Source organism: Calliphora vicina, chromosome 2 (genome assembly GCF_958450345.1).
Source record: "Calliphora vicina chromosome 2, idCalVici1.1, whole genome shotgun sequence".
In the NCBI taxonomy this organism is placed as follows: domain Eukaryota; kingdom Metazoa; phylum Arthropoda; class Insecta; order Diptera; family Calliphoridae; genus Calliphora; species Calliphora vicina.
The window spans coordinates 136,766,438-136,794,103 of record NC_088781.1 but is presented as its reverse complement, the minus strand read 5'-3'; the positions used below and the strand labels follow the sequence as shown (position 1 = coordinate 136,794,103).

At 28.2% G+C, this 27,666-nt stretch overlaps 2 protein-coding genes across 2 annotated transcripts in view; one reads left to right on the top strand and one right to left on the bottom strand.

The window, feature by feature from the left end:
* LOC135951308 (uncharacterized) overlaps window positions 1–20,408 on the top strand; it is a 106,161-nt gene extending 85,753 nt beyond the window's left edge. The window contains exons 10-13 of the mRNA XM_065500931.1: window positions 1,908–2,167; window positions 14,275–14,379; window positions 16,763–16,898; window positions 19,579–20,408. Of these exons, the coding sequence (XP_065357003.1) occupies window positions 1,908–2,167; window positions 14,275–14,379; window positions 16,763–16,898; window positions 19,579–20,148 (1,071 nt within the window). The 3' untranslated portion in view covers window positions 20,149–20,408. The remainder of the gene's footprint in view (window positions 1–1,907; window positions 2,168–14,274; window positions 14,380–16,762; window positions 16,899–19,578) is intronic.
* The window catches only part of LOC135950898 (uncharacterized), a 315,472-nt gene extending 291,143 nt beyond the window's left edge, over window positions 1–24,329 (bottom strand). The window contains exons 1-3 of the mRNA XM_065500422.1: window positions 24,278–24,329; window positions 24,068–24,169; window positions 23,834–23,958 (exon numbers count right to left, since the gene is read on the bottom strand). Of these exons, the coding sequence (XP_065356494.1) occupies window positions 23,834–23,958; window positions 24,068–24,169; window positions 24,278–24,329 (279 nt within the window). The remainder of the gene's footprint in view (window positions 1–23,833; window positions 23,959–24,067; window positions 24,170–24,277) is intronic.
* Between the last annotated feature and the right edge of the window lie 3,337 nt (window positions 24,330–27,666).

Here is a 27,666-nt window from a genome sequence, read left to right as displayed (position 1 = left end):
TAAAAGGTAAAAATTAGAAATTTTTTTAATTTAAAAGAAAAAAAAATTTTAGTGAAAGAATCATCAAAATCGGGCCAAAAATATACAACATTTCGAACATTTCGAAATCTTTCCAAGAGAAATTCCAAATATTGAAAAATTTAACATTTGACCTTCACGATTTAAGGGTTAACGTTTTCCGATTTTAGTAAAAGTTTCAGAGTATATTTAGAATTATCTGGGCTATAATATTCTTAATAGGTTTTACTTAAAATTTATAAGAGTAAGGAAATAGAGCTCATTGGCCTAAAAATTTCCAAATGATTGGTTTTTCTCAAAAATTTCAAAATTTAAATCGCAGGTACGGAAAAACTATAAGAGATATTTTCATAATTTTTTCACATTTTTATCCCCTATTATATTCTTAATAAATCCCAATGAAATGATCAAAAAATTCTGAAATTTGTTTAACAAAATTTTTATAAATTTGAAAATGGAGTTTTGAAACTGCCGTTAAAAAATTTTATTTTTTTGTTAATACCGAAAAATAGGTTACCTGTATTCTACGAAGACAAAAACTCATATACAAGTATATATGGACATATTTTAAGTAAAAATGAGCTTTTATTTTAATATTTATCAAAATATTTTAATTTTGTTCCTAAATTTCTTGTTCTAGTGGCCTAAGACACGTTAATGGCCTGGCGAATTTTTAATAACATTAACATTTTTTGACCAATTTCTGTTTTTTATGTCTCATTAGAACGACAATTACGTACACATTTTGATTCTTTTAAATTAAATTACAAAAGTAATTTTTTAATGGGAAAATTTTTACAAAAACTGAAAAAAAATGCATTTTTTCCCCTTGTAAATGCATCTCAAAACTTCAGAGGGCTTGCGGCACGTCTTAACCCCAACCGATTTACCTAAAATTTGTTCAGGATGATTTTTTACTAATGTTCACCAAACTGGGGGGTGAGAATGGACAAAATCCAACTTTCGTTTATTAAGGGCCACCCTAAGCTCTCATACTTGTTTTTTAGCTGAAAAGGTTTTTGAAATATCTATCGTTAGATATCCATATTATCAAATTAATGACTTAGTAATCCAGAGATAGATAAAAAAATATTTAAAATATCGATGTTGTCCTAGTTTTTTCTTATATCTCAGCGATTTGTGGGCCGATTTTTTCGATTTTAAATAGCAACCGAGCCGGGAGAATTCCCGATATGTTGATGTATCAATCATGTTTGTAAATTATATAGGGGCTACGGAAAATTGATTTCAACATACAGACGGACAGACATGGCAATATCGACAGTTTTTCGTTTTTTGATTAATATTTTTTATATTTGATTAATAAAGAAAAACTGCGAGAACTTTTCAATATAAGTCAAAATTTTCTATTTAATTAAAATCATCTCTAATATTTAATTGATTTTCAATAAAAAACACAACTCTATACAAACTGTTTTTGACCCCTTACATGCCACTATACTTATTTCATTACTACAGCTCCTACAAGTATTCTTAACTTATTGGTTTATTAAATACTCAACATAAAATCAATAACACAAGCAAACAACAAAACATAATAATACTTATGTATGACTCATTGTTATTGAGAAATCCAAAATAAAGCGGAAAAAGAAAAGTAATAAAATCTAAAGCTTTTAGACTTGCCTGCTGATAAAGACATATAAATAAATAACAAGGATGAAGGTCCTTTCATTTTTGAAGAATCATCAGAAAACAGAAAAACATGGAAAATAAAAATATTTGTTTGCTTTTATTACAAATTCATATTTCATTGCTATTCATGAGAATTTGCAGGACTTTTAAATTTTCTTTTTTTAATTTCCTTGTTACATTTTATTATTTATACATAAATATGTAAATTTTATGATATTTTTTTTCTTTAACAGGGTCTATTTTGGGCTTTAGCCTGTATTTGGCTGATTTATCCTGGCAGCCGTATACCGCACATAAAGGGAGAATTGCACAATGAAACCTCGGCATATCCATTCCTATACACAGACTATTTGCCAACAGAATTTTTGATCAATGGCATTGTGTCGTGTCTGTTGACGGTGGTGAATGTGTTTTGCATTTTTATTACCGCCATAATAGTGTTGAAAATTAAGGAAGTCTCGGCGCCATACACAGCAAGTCCAGATTTAAAACGGTAAGTTTATTAACAATAAACTGTAGAAAGTAGAATAACAAAAAAAAAATACCAGAAAAGGAAGCAAACTCTCTTTTATACAAAGACTCGTTAAAGTAAAAAATACTGAATATTTGTTATGGATAAAGCAAGACAGGGGCAACAGGATGAAGGCTATTTGAATTTGGTTTCAATTTTTTTATTATTGTTGTTTGGGTTGTAGCCATGTTTTATGATTGTTAGTTTAAAAGCATTTAATAAGTACGCAAAATACTAGAAATTATTTGACAATAAATACTTGTGCTTATTAGAAATTTAGACATGTTTTTGAATTTTGATTACATCACGTATTCAAATTGAAATTACTAAAATTAATGGGAAACAACTCTAAATAAGGAAGGCCATAAATAATTTGAAATGGAAAGTTATTTATAATAAGAAGTTAAATGAATTAGCTTTTTAGCTTAACAAGCCATAAAGTAGGCAACACATTTTGTGTTAATAAAGCCTAAAACTAGGCAATAACTTGTTGAGTTTAAGACTAATATTCAATGCTTCCATGGTCTAAACCAAGAATTTCAGCACATTTTATTTCAAAATTTGGATAAAATTACCAATTTTTCCTAAAAATTAAAAAAAAAAATAATTATTGAAAAACAATTTCAATTAAATTTTTTTGTGTTTCATTTAAAATACAAGAATTTTCTTTATAAAATGTCATATACATTGGCATTGTACTTTAATTGAATGCCTTAATTCTCTTTAATTATTACATTTTCTTCAATTTAAACATAAATTATTTACCTTCTTCATTTAGTTTTACTGAAATCCCTTCTTGTTAGTTTCTTTTTACCTTGACCTTATTAAATCTGTTCTCTCTTAAAATACATCATTTTCCAAGCCAAAGAAACTCAATAAAAAGAAATACATTTTGAACAAGAAAACTACAATTTCTACTTCGATTTTCATGTAAAATCAACAACAACGACAAAAACAAAGTAAATAACAAAAGAACAACAAATTGACATCATTAATTCAAGGTCTTGAAATTTGAACAAATAAAAAAACTAACAAACATACACACACATGTCAGTCAAGTCGCTCACTAACACAACACACAAATAAATAAACTCTGACACACACACACATTAAGGTTGAAAACAGCTTAACAATCAAAATTTTGCCGGAAAAATCGAAAAGTTTTAATTGAAATTTTGGTTGGAAAAAAATCGAACAATCGATTATTTTAACCAATAAAATGGAAATGTTGAAAATCTTAAAAAAATCTAATAGTCGATTTTTTTTTTAATAAAAAAATTATTTTTTTACATAAAAATCTTTTAAAAATTAGAAAAACATCGACTTTATATAAATAGCAAAATTCGAACAGTCGACTTTTTAAAAATTCGAAAAGTCGACTTTTTAAAAATCTCAAAAAGATGACTTTTTAAAAATCTCAAAAAGATGACTTTTTAAAAATCTCAAAAATTCGAAAAAATCAGTAGAAAAACTTCAACCTTTTATAAATAACTAAAGTCTAGAAGCTCAAAAATTTAAAAAAACTCGAAAAGTCGATTTTTAAAAAATTTAAAAATTCGAAAAGTCGACTTTTAAAAATCTCAAAAAGTCCACTTTTTAAAAATCTACAAAATTCCAAAAAATTAGTAGAAAATCTTAAACCTTTTATAAATTTCTAAAGTCTAGAAGCTGACTATTCAAACATTTTAAAAAGTCGAAATGTTGATTTTTTAAAAATCAAAAAGGGTCGAAAAGTTAAGTGCAAAACTTAAATTCTAAAATTAAAATCGAACATTCGATTATTTTAACCAATAAAGTGGAAATGTTGAAAATCTAAAAAAATCTAATAGTCGATTTTTTTTAATTTTTGTTGTAAAAATTAAAAAAAAAATTTTTTTTACATAAAAATCTAGTAAAAATTAGAAAAACATCGACTTTGTATAAATAGCAAAAGTCGAACAGTCGACTTTTTAAAAACTCGAAAAGTCAACTTTTTAAAAAATCTTAAAAATTCGAAAAAAATATTAGAAAAATTTCAACCTCTGACTATTCACAAATTCGAAAAGTCGACTTTTTAAAAATCTTAAAAATTCGAAAAAATGAGTAGAAAAACTTCAACCTCTGACTATTCACAAATGTAAAAAACTCGAAAAGTCGATTTTTTTAAAATTTAAAAATTCGAAAAGTCGACTTTTTAAAAAACTACAAAATTCCAAAAAATGAGTAGAAAATCTTAAACCTTTTATAAATTTCTAAAGTCTAGAAGCTGACTATTCAAACATTTTAAAAAGTCGAAAAGTCGACTTTTTAAAAATCAAAAAGAGTCGAAAAGTTAAGTGAAAGACTTAAATTCTAAAATTAAAATCGAACATTCGCTTATTTGAACCATTAAAGTGGAAATGTTGAAAATCTAAAAAATCGAATAGTCGATTATTTTTAATTTTGGTTGTAAAAATTAGAAAAAAATATTTTTTTCTACATAAAAATCTGGTAAAATTTAGAAAAACATCAACTTTATATAAATAGCAAAATTCGAACAGTCGACTTTTTAAAAATCCAAAAAGTCGACTTTTTAAGAATCTTAAAAATTCGAAAAAATGAGTAGAAAAACTTCAACCTCTGACTATTCACAAATGTAAAAAACTCGAAAGGTCGATTTTTTAAAAACTCGAAAATTCGACGTTTTAAAAATCTACAAAATTCGAAAAAATGACTAGAAAATCTTAAAACTTTTATAAATTTCTGACTATTAAAAAAATTTAAAAAGTCGATTTATTAAAAATCAAAAAGAGTCGAAAAGTTAAGTGAAAAACTTAAATTCTAAAACTAAAATCGAACAATCGATTATTTTAACCAATAAAGTGGAAATGTTGAAAATCTAAAAAATCGAATAGTCGATTTTTTTAATATATTTTTTTATATATATTTAAAAAATATTTTTTTTACATAAAAATCTGGTAAAAATTAGAAAAACATCGACTTTATATAAATAGCAAAAGTAAAAACTAGAAAAACATCGACTTTGTATAAATAGCAAAAGTCGAACAGTCGACTTTTTAAAAATTCGAAAAGTCGACTTTTTAAAAATCTTAAAAATTCGAAAAAAATGATTAGAAAAACTTCACAAATGTAAAAAAGTCGAAAACTCGATATTTTAAAAATTTAAAAATTCGAAAAGTCAACTTTTTAAAAATCTACAAAAATTCGAAAAAGTGATCTTAAACCTTTTATAAATTTCTAAAGTCTAGAAGCTGACTATTCAAACATTTTAAAAAGTCGAAAAGTCGACTTTTTAAAAATCAAAAAGAGTCGAAAAGTTAAGTGAAAGACTTAAATTCTAAAATTAAAATCGAACATTCGCTTATTTGAACCATTAAAGTGGAAATGTTGAAAATCTAAAAAATCGAATAGTCGATTATTTTTAATTTTGGTTGTAAAAATTAGAAAAAAATATTTTTTTCTACATAAAAATCTGGTAAAATTTAGAAAAACATCAACTTTATATAAATAGCAAAATTCGAACAGTCGACTTTTTAAAAATCCGAAAAGTCGACTTTTTAAGAATCTTAAAAATTCGAAAAAATGAGTAGAAAAACTTCAACCTCTGACTATTCACAAATGTAAAAAACTCGAAAGGTCGATTTTTTAAAAACTCGAAAATTCGACGTTTTAAAAATCTACAAAATTCGAAAAAATGACTAGAAAATCTTAAAACTTTTATAAATTTCTAAAGTCTAGAAGCTGACTATTAAAAAAATTTAAAAAGTCGATTTATTAAAAATCAAAAAGAGTCGAAAAGTTAAGTGAAAAACTTAAATTCTAAAACTAAAATCGAACAATCGATTATTTTAACCAATAAAGTGGAAATGTTGAAAATCTAAAAAATCGAATAGTCGATTTTTTTAATATATTTTTTTATATATATTTAAAAAATATTTTTTTTACATAAAAATCTGGTAAAAATTAGAAAAACATCGACTTTATATAAATAGCAAAAGTCGAACAGTCGACTTTTTAAAAATGCGAAAAGTCGACTTTTTAAAAATCTTAAAAATTCAAAAAATGAGTAGAAAATATTCAACTTTCTATAAAAAGCTAAAGTCTAGAAGCTGACTATTTATAAATGCAGAAAACTCGAAAAGTCGATTTTTTAAAAATTCGAAATGTCGACTTTTTAAAAATCTACAAAATTCGATAAAATTAGTAGAAAATCTTAAACGTTTTATAAATTTCTAAAGCCTAGCAGCTGACTATTCAAACATTTTAAAAAGTCGATTTTTTAAAATCAAAAAGAAGTGAAATGTTAAGTGAAAAACTTAAATTTGCATAAACAGATAAAGTCTAGAATCCGTCTATACAAAAATTAAAAAATTTTTAAGTAGGCCTTTTAAAAAATCAAAAAAGTCGAAATGACGCCTTTTAAAAATCAAAAAAAAAATCGTTTATCTCTTCAATAAATCTAGAGAAAAGTTTTCTACATTAAAATATAGTAAAACGTATAAAAACCTCAACAGTTTATAAATAGAAAAATTCGAGAAAGCGACTTTCCAAAAATTAAAAAAAGTCGAAATGTTAAATAGAAAAACGTAAATATCTAAAGTCTAGAAACCGAATATTCAAGAATTTAAAAATTCAAAAAAAATCGAAAAGTCGACTTTTAAAAAATCAAAAAAGTAGACAAGTTGTGTAGAAAAACGTCAATCTTGTATAAATATATAAATTCAATAAACCTACATTTAAAAATTTAAAAACTCTAATAGTCGACTTCTAAAAATCAAAAAAGTCGACTATAAAAATTCAAAAATATCGAAAAGTCCACTTTTTATATATAAAACAAAGTCGAAAGGTTGAGTAGAGAAACGTCAGCTTTTAATAAATAGCAAAAGTCCAGAAGCCGACTATTCGGAAATATAATTCGAAATGTAGACTTTTAAAAAACAAAACAAGTCGAAAAGTTTGGTAGAAAAACATCAACTTTTCATAAATAGCCAATGTCTAGAAACCAAATATTCAGGAATTTAAATATTCGGAATGTCGACTTTTTAAAATTCCAAAAAAGTCGAAAAGTTGATTTTTAAAATATCAAAAATTTGTGTAGAAATACGTTAAGCCTTTATAAATAGTTGACTTTTTAAAAATAAAAAAAGTCGAGAAACCGACTTTTCAAAAACTTAAAAAAGTCGACATTTTATAATTCAAATAAAGTCGATATGTTGAGTAGTAATACGTGCTGAACTATAGAAGCCGACTATTCAAAAATTTAAAAACTGAAATTTCGACTTTTTGAAAAATAAAAAAAGTCCAAAGTTGAACTTTTCATAAATAGATAATAATAGAAGCTGAATATTTAAATTTCAAAAAGTCGACATTTTAAAAATCAAAAAAATTCGAAAAAAAAAACGAAAATTCGACTTTCTAAAAATTAAAAAAGTCGCAAGTTAACTTTTTATTCCAACTATATACCCTAATACACATGTTTAGCACCCAAGCGACAAAGAACCGTTACAAATATTGTGACACGCAAACACACGCCAACAGCTGTTGTTAACTCGTAAGCTTTGTTGTTGATGATAATGATGATGCTGATGACTTTAACGACAAACCATGTTGTTGATGTATCAATGTGTTGTTACTTTCAAAAAAAAACAAGGGGAGATTAATGTCCTTGCAAGACCAACCAACAACTAAAGAAGCACCCTTTTTGCTGCTTTAACATTTCAAATGTATCAAAGCCAAGTTTTGAGGGGAGAAAACCCCACTAAAACAACAAAATCAATTTCTTACACATGTCAATACATTAGTCTTTGCGTTTATTTTTATTCCCAGCCAGACAGCTGAATATCAATAGACACAGTATTAATATGGTTGGGTATGTTTAACAGGATATCGTATTTATTTGCCACTAGCATCATCCTCAACTTATTGCCTACAGAAAAAAAGGACAGTGTTTTCTAAACATAAAATATATTTTACTCCAACTTACTAAACAGCCGATTTATTGCTTTACAAGAAAAATAAAGGAAATTTCAAAACCTTTTCTATTCCTTATTTGTTTATTTTTCTTAAATGCATAGAAATGAAGATGTTTTTATTCATTACAAGATTTTTAAGGATTTATTTCTTTAGTTTTATCAAATAAATAAATTTAAAGCCTTCATTCAATATGATTTAAAGCTAATGCTTAAATAAACTAGTGAAAGCTGAAAAGAAACGTTTTAAACATTAAGACCATATGTGTAGGTTTAATAAGTTAAAGTAATTTAAAAAAAATAGACATTATCTAAACCTTAAAATAGACCATATATCTACCCGAAAAGGCACTTAATGGTTCAGCATTAAAAATAAACGGCTTTTCAGCACGAAGTAACTAAAATAAACATATATAACATATTTTGGCAATAATTTTAAATAGAAAATATTTGTATTGTATCTGTAAGGTGGGAGAGATTTATTTTTAGTTAATGTACTTGGTATTTTATATAAATCATAAACCCAAAAGCTGGATTTATTTTATGGCTTTTAAAAGGAAATAGTGATTATTTATATTTAGTGATTAGTAAATGTTTAAGGAGTAATTTACAAAGTGAAACATAACTAGAGCAGAACTAGAACAGAACTAGAACAGAACTAGAACAGAACTAGAACAGAACTAGAACAGAACTAGAACAGAACTAGAACAGAACTAGAACAGAACTAGAACAGAACTAGAACAGAACTAGAACAGAACTAGAACAGAACTAGAACAGAACTAGAACAGAACTAGAACAGAACTAGAACAGAACTAGAACAGAACTAGAACAGAACTAGAACAGAACTAGAACAGAACTAGAACAGAACTAGAACAGAACTAGAACAGAACTAGAACAGAACTAGAACAGAACTAGAACAGAACTAGAACAGAACTAGAACAGAACTAGAACAGAACTAGAACAGAACTAGAACAGAACTAGAACAGAACTAGAACAGAACTAGAACAGAACTAGAACAGAACTAGAACAGAACTAGAACAGAACTAGAACAGAACTAGAACAGAACTAGAACAGAACTAGAACAGAACTAGAACAGAACTAGAACAGAACTAGAACAGAACTAGAACAGAACTAGAACAGAACTAGAACAGAACTAGAACAGAACTAGAACAGAACTAGAACAGAACTAGAACAGAACTAGAACAGAACTAGAACAGAACTAGAACAGAACTAGAACAGAACTAGAACAGAACTAGAACAGAACTAGAACAGAACTAGAACAGAACTAGAACAGAACTAGAACTAGAACAGAACTAGAACAGAACTAGAACAGAACTAGAACAGAACTAGAACAGAACTAGAACAGAACTAGAACAGAACTAGAACAGAACTAGAACAAAACTAGAACAGAACTAGAACCTGAACAAGAACATGAACTAGAACCTGAACTAGAACCTGAACTAGAACCTGAACTAGAACCTGAACTAGAACCTGAACTAGAACCTGAACTAGAACCTGAACTAGAACCTGAACTAGAACCCGAACTAGAAACTGAACTAGAACCTCACCTAGGACCTGAACAAGAACCTGAACTAGAACCGGAACTAGAACCTGAATAGAGTGTCCAAAAAACCGTCAAATTTAAAAATCTGGTTCCCGGTTTAACCTAAAAAGTGTGTTTTTGAAAAAACCGGTTTCGATTTTTGTCTTTTAAAAAAACCGTTAAAGCGGTTTCGGTTTTTGTCTTCAAAAAAACCGGTTAACCGGTTTATATTAAATATTTATTTAATGGAAATTTAGCATTTTTGAATTCGTTATGCAATTATTTTATATCTTTTACGAAATGTTGTCAAATGCAAAAATTTTCTATAATATAAATCAATATTTTTAAAAATAGTATCTAAGGTTTTCATAAATATGTTTGAATGAGCTTTAGAAAATATATTTCATTTAAACCGGTTATACAAAAACCGGTTTGTCAAAAAACCGAAACCGGTTTAGTTTATAAAGATGAATAAACCCGTTGACCGGTTTTCGGTTTCGGTTTTGGATACTCTAAACCTGAACTAGAACCTGAGATAGAACTATTTTTTTTTTCAAAATTTTGATTTTGAGGTGTAATTTTTGTTTCTATTTTTTCTGCTTCTTAATCAAATCTCGTTCCTTACTAACATCTTTAGTTATTCGGTTTATCAATATTTTACTAATACCAAAAGGCCATTAAGCCTTTATAATCAAAGAGAAAAACCTGCAAAATAATTTGTTCAGTTCATAAATTCCTAGAAAATTGATTTGATTACTGCCTTAAGCTATGCTATATACTCACGCATGAGCTACACCCACATTTATGTAATGTATTTCAGTAAAAAAAATTGTAAAGCATACTTTGTGGCCAACTAGTTATTTCATAAAGATATGTTGATGTAGAAGTTGTCAGATAGTATAGAAATATGTTACTATAGAAAAATATTTTATAAAAATAAGTTTGTCAGTTTGTAGGGATTTCCACAACACATACAATTGAACAAAAAAAAAATAAAAACATGATAGTCTATATTTAGACTTGTTGTAAATTTAGTTTAGTTTTTTGTAAGTCCTTTATTAGTAAAAAATAAAATTATTATAAGCTTGTTTTTTCTAAATAAAATTGTTTCCCAAAAATCTGTATTATTTTATACCCCTGTGTTTTTTTACAAAAATATTCTTGGCTGAGATTTTTATTTTTCTTGTTTTCTGCTTTTTTTCTTTAACAAAATTTATCACATATGTTATCCTTAAGGCTTTTACTCTAAATACATTTGTATATATATTTTAAAAATATAGAAAAAGTGTAGCATATTTTTAGACATTTCTTACTTATATGCTTACAAAAGACCCAAAACTCAATTTACATTTTTCTATTCTGTTCCTTTTTTTCTCTCTTTCATTCTTTTTTGTTTAAAATAAGAAAAATATTGTTTAAAACTTAAAGGCATAAAGCTGTTAATAGTCTTTATATATATTTGCATGTCTCCTGTTGGTATGCTTTAAAAACGTTTATAAAATTCTTGTTGAAAAGTATGCTTTATATGGAAATATTTTTTTTTAATTTGTTGGCTTAAATGTAGTTTTTGTAAGCTTAAAGCTAAAATTCTACAATATATAAACGAGCTGTAGAGAAATTTAAATTGAAAATAAACTTAGATTATGATTTGTTTTTTAATTTTAAGGAATTGGTAGTTACGTTAGGGAAGCAAAAGAATTTGGAAAATAAAATTGTAGTCAGCAGAGTTTGATTTCTGTTGGGATTTTAGAGAAATCAATGAAATTATGTTTTTTTTTTTAAATATGTTGAAACCATATCAGTTACTGGTTTATTTCAAACTTTGGTGAAAAAAGAAATTTGCTGAAAATAAAATTTTTTTTGAAAAATAGTGAAAAAAAATTTTTGTAAAAAAAAAAGTTTTAAGAAAAAAAAATTTTTAAAAATTTTTTTTTTAAAATTTTGAATCAAATATTTTTGTTGAAAATAGAAATTTTATTAAAAAGCTATAAAAAACTATTTTTGGCGAAAACAAAAAAATTTGGTTGAGCCGATCTTGTCGTTTTAAAATAGTAATCTAAGTTAGACTTAGCGGATATTTTGATGTATGAATCACGCATTGAAGTTATTTGATGACTTCGCAGACCGCAGGGCTATATCGACTCCGATATATATAACAGTGCCTATATATTCGGCCTATATCTATAACGATGCAAATGAGAATGAATGAAAAGCTTGTATATACCCTTACTACTTACTCATGGTGAAGGTTTATTTTACTCCAATTTTTTTTATTAATCGCGGTTGCTTTTACTTGAAATTTTATTTAATAATCGTGGTTTATTTCACTTGAAATATTCTTTATTAATCGTGGTGTAGTTTACTCCAAATTTTCTTTATTAATCGTGGTTTATTTCAGTACAAATTTTCTTTATTAATCTCAGTTCATTTGACTTCAAATTTTAATCGTGTTTTTACTTTGGATTTTCCTTAGTAATCGTGCTTTAGCTTATTCCAAATTTCTTTATTAATAGCGGTTTATTTCACTCCAAATTTTCTTTACTAATCGTAGTCCATTTTACTTCAAATTTTAATCGTGGTTTTGCTTTGGATTTTCCTTAGTAATCGTGGTTCATTTTTCTCCAAATTTTAATCGTGGTTTAACTCGAGATTTTCCTTAGTAATTGTAGTTCATTTTACTCCAAATCTTAATCGTGGTTTAACTCGAGATTTTCCTTAGTAATCGTGGTTCGATTTACTCCAAATTTTAATCGTGGTTTAACTCGAGATTTTCCTTAGTAATCCTGCTTCATTTTACTCCAAATTTTAATCGTAGTTTAACTCCAGATTTGCCTTAGTAATCGTGGTTCATTTTACTCAAAATTTGAATCGTGGTTTAAGTTGTCATTTATCGTGGTTCATTTTACTCTAAATTTTAATCGTGGTTTAACTCGAGATTTTCCTTAGTAATCCTGCTTCATTTTACTCCAAATTTTAATCGTAGTTTAACTCCAGATTTGCCTTAGTAATCGTGGTTCATTTTACTCAAAATTTGAATCGTGGTTTAAGTTGTCATTTTCCTTAGTAATCGTTGTTCATATTTCTCCAAATTTTAATCGTGAGATTTTCCTTAGTAATCGTGGTTCATTTTACTTCAATTTTCAATAGTGGTTTAACTTCTAATTTTCCTTAGTAATCGTGATTCATTTTACTCCAAATTTTAATCGTGGTTTAACTCGAGATTTTCCTTAGTAATCATGGTTCATTTTACTCCACATTTTAATCGTGGTTTAACTCGTGATTTTCCTTAGTAATCGTGGTTTATTTTACTCCAACTTTTGATCGTGATTTTACTTGTGATTTTCTTTATTAATCGTGGTTCATTTAACTCCAAATTTTAAACGTGGTTTAAATCGAGATTTTCCTTATTAATCGAGATTCGTTTTACTTCAAACTTTAATCGTGGTTCATTTTAATCAAAATTTTAATCGTGGTTCATTTCTCTCCACATTTTTATACCCTACACCACCATAGTGAGTCGAGCGATGTCCGTCCGTCCGTCTGGTCGGCTGGCTAGCTTGCTGTCCATGTAAACCTTGTGCGCAGAGTACAGGTCGCAATTTTGAAGATATTTCGATCAAATTTGGTACATATTATTTTTTCGGCTCAAGAACCAAGCCTATTGAAAGTGGCTGAAATCGGTCCACTATTTCACCTAGCCCCCATACAAATGTCCTCCCGAAATTGGACTTTATCGGTCATAAATGTTTAATTTATATATGTATCTCCACAAATTCCACTCCAAATAAGTTTTATATACACAAAATTCATGTCACCAAATTTTGTTACGATCGGTCCATAATTAGTCATAGCTCTCATATAGACCCGCTTCCGAAAATCACTTTAACGTGCATAAATCGCTTAAAAATGTTGGTAAACACACAAAATTCAACATAGTTAACTTTAATATAGGCATAAATCACACGACCTAATTTCATGGTGATCGGTCCATAATTGGTCATAGCCACCATATAAGGCCCACTTCCGAAAATCACTCAAAAATATAAATTATTGAAATTTTAAAAGAAAATTTTTTTTTGCTCTTTTACTTAGTGTAGGGTATTATATGGTCGGGCTTGACCGACTATACTTTCTTACTTGTTTATTAATGATTATTTCCGGAAATTTTCTTTATTACTGCCACTCTTACTGATTCAACATCGCCAAGTGGTTTGAAAAAATTTGGTAGCTTGTAAAAAGAAAATATACTCAAAAAAGACATCCTAATGAAATTTCATATCGTCAGTTCTTTGGTATTCTTGAGTTAACTTGTAGTTACATGGGTAAATAGTTGGAATAGGAGCTAGTTTATGTCTTTTCAAAATTGCTCGCCGTGGGCTTACAAACAAAATATTCTGTATTTATCCGAATGTCATGAAACTGATTTTTCAAAAAAAGTTTTTCCATAAAAAAGAAATTTGTTTACTAAACTGTAGAACTTTTCACTAAAAACTCGATTTCTATTAATATTAATATGTTTTATCAATATTTATACATAATATAAACTAATAAACCTCAACTTTTCTTTATTTCTTTACATATTTTCCAAAACATTGCAGTTTCTGGGAAACTGATATTCGTACTGTGCGTAAAACAAATCGTTCTACCATGAGACATGCCAGAGGTGGTGCAGGAGCTGGCACCTTCAGGGACAAACTATTAAGGTGAGTAAATCAATAAAAATAAAACTATGGAATTATTTATGTATTACAAATTTAAGTAAATATATTTTGGGGATTTGCTTTGCTATCACAAATAACAAACATAAATATTTCAAACCAAATAGCAAAAAATGTTTGGAAGATGTTTGGAAGAAAAACCTAAAAATAAATCCAACACTTTTGAAATGCAATATTAAAGAATAAAAACAAAAAGGGTGTGATTTCTATTACTAATAAATGTCTTGGTGGGAAAATGAGACATTTTGTTTACAAAACTTAAAATATTGATTAAGTTGTATTAAAATTAAAAGTGACTACACTTTCGATTACTTAGGGACACTTAAGTGACAATTGACTTCACGTTAGATTACCTGAGATGTGCAAAGTAACCAATTCACTTCACTCTGCACTACAAATACTACATACGTTTCAAATGATCCAAAATATATAAATTCGAGTCAGCCAAGTGATCTCACATTACTGACAATTATTGTCTATAAGCTACATTGACAACTTGCTTCACTGCTGGGTACATTGTAAAGAATTTTCTTGAAACGTGTTTATAACATTTTTATAAGGATTCAACACATTCACAACCCCTTGATTCCTATTTGTAAACATGTATTCCCTTATGCACTGGAAACATTTTTCCTGACAAACAAAACCATTTCCAAACAAACCAGTAGCCATTAAAATAAATATATTCAGTTTCAAACTTATTGGCAATGGTGTAAATTTAATAATATTTCCTTGTAAGCTCTCACAGCATTCTATTTGTTATATATATTATGATATGTTATACAAAAATTGTGGCATTTGTTGCTGTTGCTTGATTATTGATTGTTTATTGTTTTTACCACAATTGATTGTGTCTCTCTAACCTATACACTGCCACACTACGAGGTTGCCACATTCATATGCATTTCAAAATTATTGTGGTTATATTTATTACAATGTTTTATATGAAATAAAAATAAAATACAAAACTCAAACACTGGGAGAATTATTACTTTAGCATTATTTAGCCTCGAGTTTTGTTATTATTATTACACGTTTTTATTCAATTCAATTTCGTTTTCATTTACAATTCACATATAAAATAAAATTATTGATTAACACTGACAGCTCATATATAGTTTGAAGCAGTTGAGAAAATTTTCCCATTCCAGCTGAAGTCTACCTGAGTCTTTAATAAAAGTGATGGACATGAAGTTTATAAAATACATTTTACTAATATTTTATGTTAATATTTATGTTAGCATAGAATTTTATTAAATATGTGAATTTAATATTTAAGGTCATTTACATTTTCCTAAATGTTGTAAAAATAATTTTATTTCAGTTCACGTTAAATTCATATTAAGTTTTATTTCAGCTCTGTTCTAGTTCTGTTCTAGTTCTGTTCTAGTTCTGTTCTAGTTCTGTTCTAGTTCTGTTCTAGTTCTGTTCTAGTTCTGTTCTAGTTCTGTTCTAGTTCTGTTCTAGTTCTGTTCTAGTTCTGTTCTAGTTCTGTTCTAGTTCTGTTCTAGTTCTGTTCTAGTTCTGTTCTAGTTCTGTTCTAGTTCTGTTCTAGTTCTGTTCTAGTTCTGTTCTAGTTCTGTTCTAGTTCTGTTCTAGTTCTGTTCTAGTTCTGTTCTAGTTCTGTTCTAGTTCTGTTCTAGTTCTGTTCTAGTTCTGTTCTAGTTCTGTTCTAGTTCTGTTCTAGTTCTGTTCTAGTTCTGTTCTAGTTCTGTTCTAGTTCTGTTCTAGTTCTGTTCTAGTTCTGTTCTAGTTCTGTTCTAGTTCTGTTCTAGTTCTGTTCTAGTTCTGTTCTAGTTCTGTTCTAGTTCTGTTCTAGTTCTGTTCTAGTTCTGTTCTAGTTCTGTTCTAGTTCTGTTCTAGTTCTGTTCTAGTTCTGTTCTAGTTCTGTTCTAGTTCTGTTCTAGTTCTGTTCTAGTTCTGTTCTAGTTCTGTTCTAGTTCTGTTCTAGTTCTGTTCTAGTTCTGTTCTAGTTCTGTTCTAGTTCTGTTCTAGTTCTGTTCTAGTTCTGTTCTAGTTCTGTTCTAGTTCTGTTCTAGTTCTGTTCTAGTTCTGTTCTAGTTCTGTTCTAGTTCTGTTCTAGTTCTGTTCTAGTTCTGTTCTAGTTCTGTTCTAGTTCTGTTCTAGTTCTGTTCTAGTTCTGTTCCAGTTCTGTTCCAGTTCTGTTCTAGTTCTGCTCTAGTTCTGTTCTGTTCTAGTTCTGTTCTAGTTCTGTTCTAGTTCTGTTCTAGTTCTGTTCTAGTTCTGTTCTAGTTCTGTTCTAGTTCTTATCTAGTTCTGTTCTAGTTCTGTTCTAGTTCTGTTTTAGTTCTGTTCTAGTTCTGTTAATATTATTGAACTAAACTAATCTTATTTCTTTTTCTCTTAGTGGCTACCAGGGTCTTGATGAACATCGCAGTCCTGAAATGGACAGTGTTTTGGAGCAGGCTTTGAAGGAGGCTGAGGAAGATGTCACCTTTAAGAAAGTGAAACGCATGAGTTATTCCAACAATGCGGCGGGAGAGGTAAGTGCAGTTTTCCATTTCCCAGTCTCCGAAATAAAATTGATCACCTGTTTTATAAAAAAATCACAATATCCTCAAATCAAATTATGATTGATTGCTACCATTTCCTTCAGTTCACTTCTCTTTTGATAAGTCCTTAAAATTAAGTTAATACCTTTATTAAAATTTGATTCTCCTTTGTTGTCGACTCCCCCAGTGCTTGTTTATCTGGCTGGTTTTTAATTGATGTTTTTATAACGATTGGGTATTTTCAATATCTTTTCCTTTTTTTGCTTTTTTCAATTTAAAATTGATGACTGTTTCATTTCCCAGTATTTTTTTTTTTGTTTTCTTACTCTTCTTCACCCTGTTGTGGTCTACCAGGAGTTCAGTGAGCAGACACTGTCTCTTTGGACAGTTACCGACATTTATGTGACAATTTGTATTTTATAGTTGTTGCAAGTAGAATTTCAGCTTGATGCTGTTGCTGTTGTTGTTTTTATTTTATTATTTGAGCACTTCATTTGTATCATGTTTCTATGGTTTATTGATGAAATCAACATGCGGTTTAAGAGAAACATTTTTATTATCAGTTTTTTCTGGTTTAAAGTGCCAGTAGGGGAAACTGCTTGTGGTCAGATATGGTGGGTTGGGGTGGTACAGCTTAAGGTAATTAAATTTAAGTGGCTTAATGGGAAAATATAAATTCATCAGGTTAAAATTGGTAAGTTTTTTTATAAATATTTAATACTATTCTGATCAAACTGCAAATATACTACAATTTAATATTCAAACGATTTGTTTATTAAAAACAAAAAGCTGTAATTTGGCTCCAAAAAAAAAACCTTTATAGACAGTAATTAAAAGGAGCCAGTGTAGCTGTAATAAATTCCCACCGGATGTCACTAGACTTGTATTAATTGTGCAAATCCTTTTTAAAACCAACATGAAAAAACTACAATCCACCGAACAATCAAATGGTCTAATGATCATTGCAAACACAGCTAGAACCATAACAAAATAATGGACATTTTTTGTACAACAAAAAATCACAACTCCCCACGATTCAATCCCCCTAAACTAAATAACAAAAATCACTGACAAAATAAGAAACAAAACAATCCAGAGACAATTGACTTTGGTTTTTCTGCTGTCTTCTTTTTTATACATTTTTTTTCCAACTAACAAACTAAAAGTCAAATAAACCAAAGTTCTGTTGTTCTCTAAAGGGGCTGCAAAAGAGAGCAAAAAAGAAAGAATACAATTACCGCACATTTTTAGCCCTGTTATCAAAGATTTATTTGGGCTACAATGGTCATCACCAAAAAAAGAACAAAACTAATGGAAAACGAAAAGGAAAATCACCAAAAAGCGGGGGAAACGTAGAGAAAATTAATGCTAAACGGAAGTAAAATACACAAAAACTAAGCAAATAGTAGAAAAAAGTAGTTTTGTCCCTTTTTATATGGCCAACTAAAGGTCATTGTATGCTATAAATTTTTGAAGTCTTTATGCTCCCCTCCACAAGGAAAGTGTTTTGCCGGTGTGTGAAAAAAAATTATTTTTTTTCTTTTTTGTCCAGTTTAAAACAAAAGCAAATAGTAAAAGAAACAATTTATTTAGTCAAGGGTCAATAGTTTAAAAAAAAAGTAGAAAAAAAGGAAAAACGTTAGAAAAACTTTAGAATTTATATTTCAAAGACAATGTCAAAGTTAAAAGGTTTTTAATAGAGAGGCGAAATTCCTTTCTAATTCCCCCAGTTAAGTGTTAAAAGTTGTTAAATAAATTTAAAGCTTTTTAGGTTTTCTGAAAGTTTTATTGACAGACAAGAGGCTGTAAGTTAAGGTAACCACTAAGGGCGACTAAATGGAAACAATAATTAATGACCATGTCATGAACAGAACTAGAACAGAACTAGAACAGAACTAGAACAGAACTAGAACAGAACTAGAACAGAACTAGAACAGAACTAGAACAGAACTAGAACAGAACTAGAACAGAACTAGAACAGAACTAGAACAGAACTAGAACAGAACTAGAACAGAACTAGAACAGAACTAGAACAGAACTAGAACAGAACTAGAACAGAACTAGAACAGAACTAGAACAGAACTAGAACAGAACTAGAACAGAACTAGAACAGAACTAGAACAGAACTAGAACAGAACTAGAACAGAACTAGAACAGAACTAGAACAGAACTAGAACAGAACTAGAACAGAACTAGAACAGAACTAGAACAGAACTAGAACAGAACTAGAACAGAACTAGAACAGAACTAGAACAGAACTAGAACAGAACTAGAACAGAACTAGAACAGAACTAGAACAGAACTAGAACAGAACTAGAACAGAACTAGAACAGAACTAGAACAGAACTAGAACAGAACTAGAACAGAACTAGAACAGAACTAGAACAGAACTAGAACAGAACAGAACTAGAACAGAACTAGAACAGAACTAGAACAGAACTAGAACAGAACTAGAACAGAACTAGAACAGAACTAGAACAGAACTAGAACAGAACTAGAACAGAACTAGAACAGAACTAGAACAGAACTAGAACAGAACTAGAACAGAACTAGAACAGAACTAGAACAGAACTGACACTAAGACAGTAAAATTTTGTGTATAAATTTCTTCCATTTAACAAAATTTTTTGAAGTTATTAATATAAAATGTTTGCTTTTACTTTATTTCCAGCTTACCCAACGTTTGGCCAAGCTGGCGGGTCTCAACCAATCCCGCGATTCTCCGGGAGCCTTTGGTTCTGGTGGCAGTCGTAGCGGCAGCCGCATGAATTCCATGCGTGGCTCACGTAAAGTCGACCTGAAAGCTCTCGATAAGCTGGTAAGCAATTTGCTTGAACAACAATCCACCGCTACCTCCCACGCCAACGCACAAGCCAACAAAGATGGCTTCTCTGCCTCCACCAGACGCAAGTCATCCATGAAACTAAGCCGTTGGCGTCCGACCTCACGTTCGGCCCACAGTTTCAACATCAACGAAGGATCTACTAACTATGCAGCCGATTTAGGCGGCAGTGGCAACAATATGCCCACCATTATGGAAAGTACGGTTACGGTGAATAATCAACATCTGGCAAAAAATAACAATGAAACCACATCCTCTACATTGCCGCGTTCACAACGTTCATCATGGTCTAGTTCATTGGAGCGTACACCGGGTGCGGTGCGCAATGTTTTGAGGAATATGAATGCGGGCACGGGCAGTGAGGAGAATGTTAATTTGGCACAAAATTATGAGCCGTAACAGAGTGGCAAAGTTAATAGAGTTATATGAAAACATAAAATAGATTTATTATTTAAAACAGTTGTTTAGAGAGATAGAAAACAGTTTTAGGGAAATAATTATAGGTTTGTTTGGAAATAAATAAAAAAATGTATTCAATAAAATATTTAAGTACTTATTTTATAATACAAAAGTAAATAGACTTAGATTAAACAGAATAAAAGGAAGAACGTATTCCCCTTAAAATCGCAGACCAATCCAACAGTTATGCCAGAGGTGAGTGAAATGTCTGTTGTTAATAACCAGAAATATAAAACAGAAAAATGTAGCAAATAACTAATGAAAAAAGATCTAGGTAGAAAAAAAATGCTAAAAATAGAAGTTTGGTTTTGCGGTTTAATTTTTCTATTTATTTTGCTTTATTTTATGGAAACAAAAACAGCCACAAAAATAATGAAAAATGGCAATTGTGAATATTTACAAGAATATAAGCCACTTCAAGTAATAATAATTATAACACCGGGAAAGACTTCACAATAAGGAGAACAAATTTCTATTTTTCTAGAAATAATAAACATAACTATAAGCAGAAATGCAGGAGGAAAGTATTAGGTATAAAAAACCTGAAAATTACCCTAAGTGTCCATAAATTCACAAAAAAAAAAATTGTAAAAAAAATATGATATTTTTTAAAGTGATGAAATTATTTAAAGATTTGCAAAAAAACTGAGATGATTTAAGACTTATTGTTTTTTGTATCCGATATAGCCGACATTAGCCCATGAAAAACCTTTTAAATTTTGAAATTTCTTCAATTCATTTAAGAGTTGTAGCTATTTTAGTAAAATATTCTCTGAATTAATATTAACTGTTTCATGCGGGTATTTTCAAAATTTTTATTTTAAATTTAGTTTTGAAATAGTGAAGTTTTGAAACGCATATTCTAAGGTTAAAGTTAGGGAGTAGCAAAAATTAAATTTTGTATAAAATAATCATGAATTTATTTTAGATTTTCCTACAGATGTTCATGAATAAAGACTTACAAATTTATAAGGCCACATAAAGCGATCAAAAAGCTATACAAATGCTTTTAAATGCTTATGTTTCTGTCATTAGATCGGAAGTTTTAGCGATTTAAGTAAAATTGGATCTAAATTAATATTAATCATACGCTCCGGGAAAAAAATTTTAAAAATTAATTTTAAATCCGTTTTAAACCAGAATTTTGAACCCCTTTTTCGTAAACTGGGCTTGCAATAGTGAAATTATCTGAAATGAATGCAACAAATTTAAAAAAAATGGTTCTTCACAAAATAATTTAATTAAATTTTTTTACAAAAATTTAAACTGAAAATGAAACATTTTCGAATTAATATTTGACTCTTCCTGCAAAAATTTGATAATTTTTTGTACAAAATTTTACGTGGGAAGTTTTTTAAATCAAATTCGACATTTCAGTAAAAAGTAAAAAATTTTCTTGCTAAGTTTGACATATCGGAGAAAAATTAAAAAAACTTGTTTAAATTTGGAGTGGTTCTGCAAAAACGTAACAAGTTTATCTAAATAAAACTCGATACAAACTTATAAAATTAGTAAAAAGTCTAAAATTTATTTACAAATTTTGAGAAGTAGAAAGGAAAAATTTTCTTAAAATAAATTTTCTCTTTTAGCAAAATAAAGTTTTTTTATATAAACATTTTATCTTTTTGGCAAAAAGCAGACATTTACTTTTAGAAATTTTGGTTATACTTTATTTCAGAAAAAGAATTAAATAAAAAAAATATTTTTTTTAAACTTTTTTGTTTAGACCTAAAACTTAATAAAGCTAAACATTAGTGAGATTATTGTTGTAACAATGTCATATTACCTGAACTCTCTGCTATATAAATCTGTTAACATAATGAAGCTACCGCAATTGGTTTAAGAGTTATAAGCCAAATTGTGAAATAACCCCTTAATTAATATTAATCATACGCCATCGACCACAAATTTTTCAAATATTGAAAATTCTTGATTAATACAAAAAATTTCAAGTGTTTTATAAAAGCAAACCATTATTTTAAGCCATTTAAAAAATTAAAACAATTAAGGAAGACATTCGAAATATGAAGAAAACATTTTTTTTTTAATTTTTTGGTTAGACCTAAAAATTATGAAAATTAAATATTAGTGATATTATTGTTGTAACATTAGCTTATTACCTCTACTCTCTTCTATATAAATCTGTTAACATAATGAGGCTACGGCAATTAGTTTAAGAGTTATAAGCCAAATTGTGAAGTAACCCCTTAATTAATATTAATCATACGCCAACGATCACAAATTTTACAAATATTGAAAATTCTTAATTAATAAAGAAAATGTCCAGTGTTTTGTTATAGCAAGGCATTAACATAAATGTATTTATAAAATTAAAACACTTAACAAAGAGAATTTTAATATGAAATGGTGTCGGCATTCAATTAAAAAGTAGTTTTTTCTTTAAAATAAAACCTGAAATTGTGTGTATTGGTTTAATTATAAAATGTTCAAATGAAAATTTGATAAATTTTTCATAGAAAATTTTAAGATTAGGCACTTAAAAGCATTGAAAAACATTTGCTTTATTAATTAAGAAATGTAAACTTTTCACTAAAACAAGTCAATTTCCATTGAAAACTGGACTCTTCAGACAATTTCTACAGAAAAGAAACTACGTTTTTTATTAAACAAATTAATGAAACAAATACTTCATAGTACCAAGTTTAATTACCTTTTCTTATACATACAAAAATCATACAAATTTTGGAGAAAAAATATAAAAAACCAAGATAAAATATAAAAAGCCACCAGTTTGTGGTTGAAGGTAAAATTTCAAGTGGCCATAAAATCACACTTTTGTAGGTGGGCAAAATAAAGAAAATAATTTTAATAATCCTAATGATGGCTGGTTTTAATAAGTTATAAAACAGTCTTTAGAAAAGGTGAGTAAAATATAAAAATATAAAAAATGGTTAGCTTCAAAATGTGATCAAATTTAAGAGATTTTTTTTATTTTAAATAAATAAAAATTAGAAGATGATTTATATAAATTACCAGGCTTGATAAATATAAAGACAAAATTAAAGGAAAAATGGATAGAAAATTAAAAAAAAATTCCATAATTTTTTTTTATTTTTCTTTATAGACCATAATATTACAAACTAATAACTTTTAACCATAATTTCCTAAAACCTTATTTAGTTTTCTTTTTAAATTGCTTTATTTTATAGATTTTTGTTTAAAATTACAAAAGTTATGGAGTTTTAAACAGACTGCCTCTTAGTTAATATCAATCATACGCCTAGTGTTACAATTTTCATTTTATTTAATTTCTAAAGCATTCCAAGGAAAATTTGAGTATTTTTTCCTTTAAAAATAATGAGAAATTATGTGTTATACAATAAATATACATTTTAGTTATGAAAAACAATCCATTAAACATTTAAAAATAAAATAGAATAAAGAACATAAAGAAAAAAATTCAGAATTATTAGCAAATTAATTCAGGGTCTAATAAATTCACTTTAGAATAATTTAGTTTCCTATTAAATTTAATTGAAAACATTTCTTATTCTCCTAGTATTACAAATATTCCAATATATTGTATATCCTTGAACTCTTGTTTCAATTAAAAAACCACTGACGTCTTTGTTATAAAAATGCTAAATATATAAAAAGTACTTACATGTTTTTCTAAAAATGATGGCAATTGTTCTTTGGCTCTTTGTTCGCCATCAATATGACGATAGAAGGCAGTTAAGTTAGCACCCAAACGTATTGTTACTTCGTAGCGGGTTTTGCCGGAGCGTGCTGTTTATATATTTCAAGGAAAAGAATATAGAAAAATATGTTTAATTTAATTAGGGGTTAAAGGAATTCTATTAAATATAATTTTAATGAATTTGAGGTGTCCTATTACCTGATGTGCGACTGGATTTCAGTAACGAAATACCGCTTCCTTGACCACTATCAAAATTACACTCACGATGACAATCCAAGGCGGAAGAGTTAGTGGTGCAGCCTGGAAATACCAAAATAATAACAAAGAAATTTGTTAATTAAAAAAATTTCAAAAAAATATAATTTTCTCAGGCTCATATCTTGCAAACAGTTCGGAATTTTTATTTACTCTCTGAGGCAAAGTTGTAGCCCTTATAATAAAGAGCAAAAACTGTGAACATGTAAGATCAAAGAAACTTCAACTTCAATATCAAAATCGCTAAAAGCTTTAAAAAAAATTAGAAATAATTTTTTTTAAAGCTGCCTAAAAGTATGCTTTAGTTTATACTAATTTAATAGTTTATGGCCCATAACAAAGTCCTATTTTGGAAGAACATTCGTATGGAGGCTAGGTGAGATAATAAGCGATTTCAGTAGAGTTCGTCCTTGGACTGAAGAAAATGTATGTGTCAAATTGGATTGATCTATCTTCAAAATTGCGATCTGTACCAATGTTTACATGGACACCCGTCAGACGGACGGACGGATGGACATAATTTATTTAACTCAGAAATTGATTATCAGTCGATCGGTATACTCCAGCATGGTGGAGCAGGGTATAAATATTTGTAATGAAAGACATGTAATAGATATACAGGTTTCAAAAGAGGACTTACAAGGATATAAATAATAATACTGTGTGTAATTATTTAAGTCATGGAAATATAACCATATACGTTATAAAAGACCAAAAAAAAAGACCCGTGTATCCCAGTTTTGCCCAAAGTCATGCACTTTTTTTATGAGCCCCCAAAGGTTTGGGGCCTTGGTGTCATTTCTGTAAAAACGTGATAATTTTCTCAGGCTCATATCTTGCAAAAAGTTCGGAATTTTGATTTGATTGTAGCCCTTATCATAAAGAACCACAATTGTGAACATATAAAATCAAAAAAACTTCTTCTTCAAGATCAAAATATTTTTTTTAAAGCTGCCTAAAAGTATGCTTTAGTTTTTAACAATTTAATAGTTTATGACCCAAAACTCTTAATTAATTTAGTTTTTTCTTTGCTAATTTATATTGACCTACCAAAACGGTGTTAAGAATCATTCCTAGGAAGTTCAATTGTTCTAGAAAATTGTTTATTGAGATCTTAGGTATATTTTTGTAATTGATTGTTTCCTTAAATTTTGAACGATTTGCTACCGGGGAAAAAATGTAAAAAAATCGAATTTTTTTTAAAGCTGCCTAAAACTATGCTTTAGTTATAATAATTTAACAGTTTAAACACTTAAATTCTTTAGTTTTTTCTTACTAACTTATATTGACCTACCAAAACGGTGTTAAGAATCATTCCTAGGAAGTTGATATGTTATACAAAGTTGTTTATTGAGATCTTAGGTATATTTTTGTACTTGATTGTTTCCTTGAATTTTAAACGGTTTGCTAAAAGTTTTTTTGCGATTTTGATCTTGATGATGAAGAAATAATTTCTTTAAAAGCTGCCTAAAAGTATGCTTTAGTTTTTAACAATTTAATAGTTTATGGCCCAAAACACTTAATTCCTTTAGTTTTTTCTTACTAACTTATATTGTACTACCTAAACGGTGTTAAGAATCATTCCTAGGAAGTTCAATTGTTCTAGAAAATTGTTTATTGAGATCTTAGGTATATTTTTGTAGTTGATTGTTTCCTTGAATTTTGAACGGTTTGCTACCTATGGACCTGAGCAGCGGAAAAGGGGTAAAAATCGATATTAATAAGTTTTTTGCGATTTTGATCTTGATGATGAAGTTTTTTTGATTTTATATGTTCACAATATTTGTTCTTTATGAGAAATGCTACAACTTTGCCTCAGAGATTAAATCAAAATTCCGCACTGTTTGCAAGATATGACCTTGAGAAAATTATCACTTTTTTACAAAAATGACACCAAGGCCCCAAATTTTTTTGGGGCCCATAAAAATAAAAGGTCAAAACTGGAAGGCACGGGTCTTTTTTTCTTTTGGTCTTTTATCACGAAGTGGTGTCAGTATATTTTTATTTTTTTCGTATTGCACTGTGTAACTTTTTGTAGTTTATTTAGCATAGTTTTTTCAAGTTAACTTATAACAATTGATTTGATATTTCAGTTATTAATTGTTTAGTTGGCTTTTAAACTCTGTTTAAATTTAAATCCTAAGTTATTTGGTTTTGGAGTTATCCGTTATTTTCCGGTATTACCTCTGAATTAATATCAATCATACGCCCCATGGGTTAATTTTAAAAATTCTGTAAATTTGTTAAGCAACAGGAGAAATTTCAAGTTTGAGAACTCTTAAAGAATCTATACCAGAGGTTCCACCTGGCTGCTTATTATATAAAAGAAATATTATTTATTTCCTGATTTTTCACTATTTCCTTGCTAATTCCTTTTATATTTTTCCAATTTCTAATGTTAACAACCTTGTTGTCACAACTGTTAACCTGTCTTTCCTTTTACTACAACACCAACTACAACTGACCTAAGGTTTTTTTTTCTATTTTTTTTATAAAAAGGGAATCAAAAGAAAATATATAGATAAATCATTTATTGTATTGTGTCAAATTTCCAACAGCTGCATTTTAGTTTTTTCCATTTCTCACTTACAAGCGGATGCAAATGTAATTTTCCATGTTGTAAATATTGTCTAGCAGACCCTAAAGAAATGTTTCGTTTTTGTGTTGCACAGCAATTGAAATTGTATTTTCTTGGGTGTTAAATACATTGGAAACAACATCATCATCATCACTATCTCATCGTCATATGTATCATTGTCATCGTCATCTTTATTTTGTCAGTTTCTTTTCTTTTTTATATAGTAAATCATTTTTGTGTAAATTTATTTTCTGAGTTTGTTGTTATTTATATTTAAGTTTAAGTCATGCATATAAACATCTTCAAGTTGCAAGCATGTTTGAAAATGTTGTGGCAGAGACAAATGTTCTGTTTATTTTTTAAGGTTTCTGCGGAGATTCTTTTTGGCTGGCTGGGGCAATAAAAAATGTTAATTTTTTTAGGTGTAAAACACTGGATAACATAAAGCGACCATCTAAAGAAATATAAGAAATAGGATTACTAAGTCCGTGACTTTTTGAATGAAATACACTTTGTCAAAAAATTTTGTCAAAACAAGATATTAAATGTCAAGAACAAAATTAATATTTGATATCAAATATATGGCTTAAAAACTATATTAATTAGATTGTTTTATGGTTAATAAATTGTGTCTAACGCGAACCATAAATAGTTTGAATTTCTTAAGAATTTCACAAATTTTGTAAAAATGTTTACTCTGGCGTATGATTGATATTAATTTTTAGATATTCAAGCAAAAATCGTTATAACTCCCAAACCAAAAAACTTGGATTAAAAATTCCAACTGAATAGCAGAGCCAACCAATCAGTTATCAAGTGAAATTGCATTGGTCAACAATCTATAATAAATATTTATAGAAAATTCATATTTTCCCTAGAAAATTATTATTAATTGGTGTCAATTTTTTCAACTTAAAGTCCTGAATATGAAGAAATAAATAAAAAATTTTGACAGATATTCGTA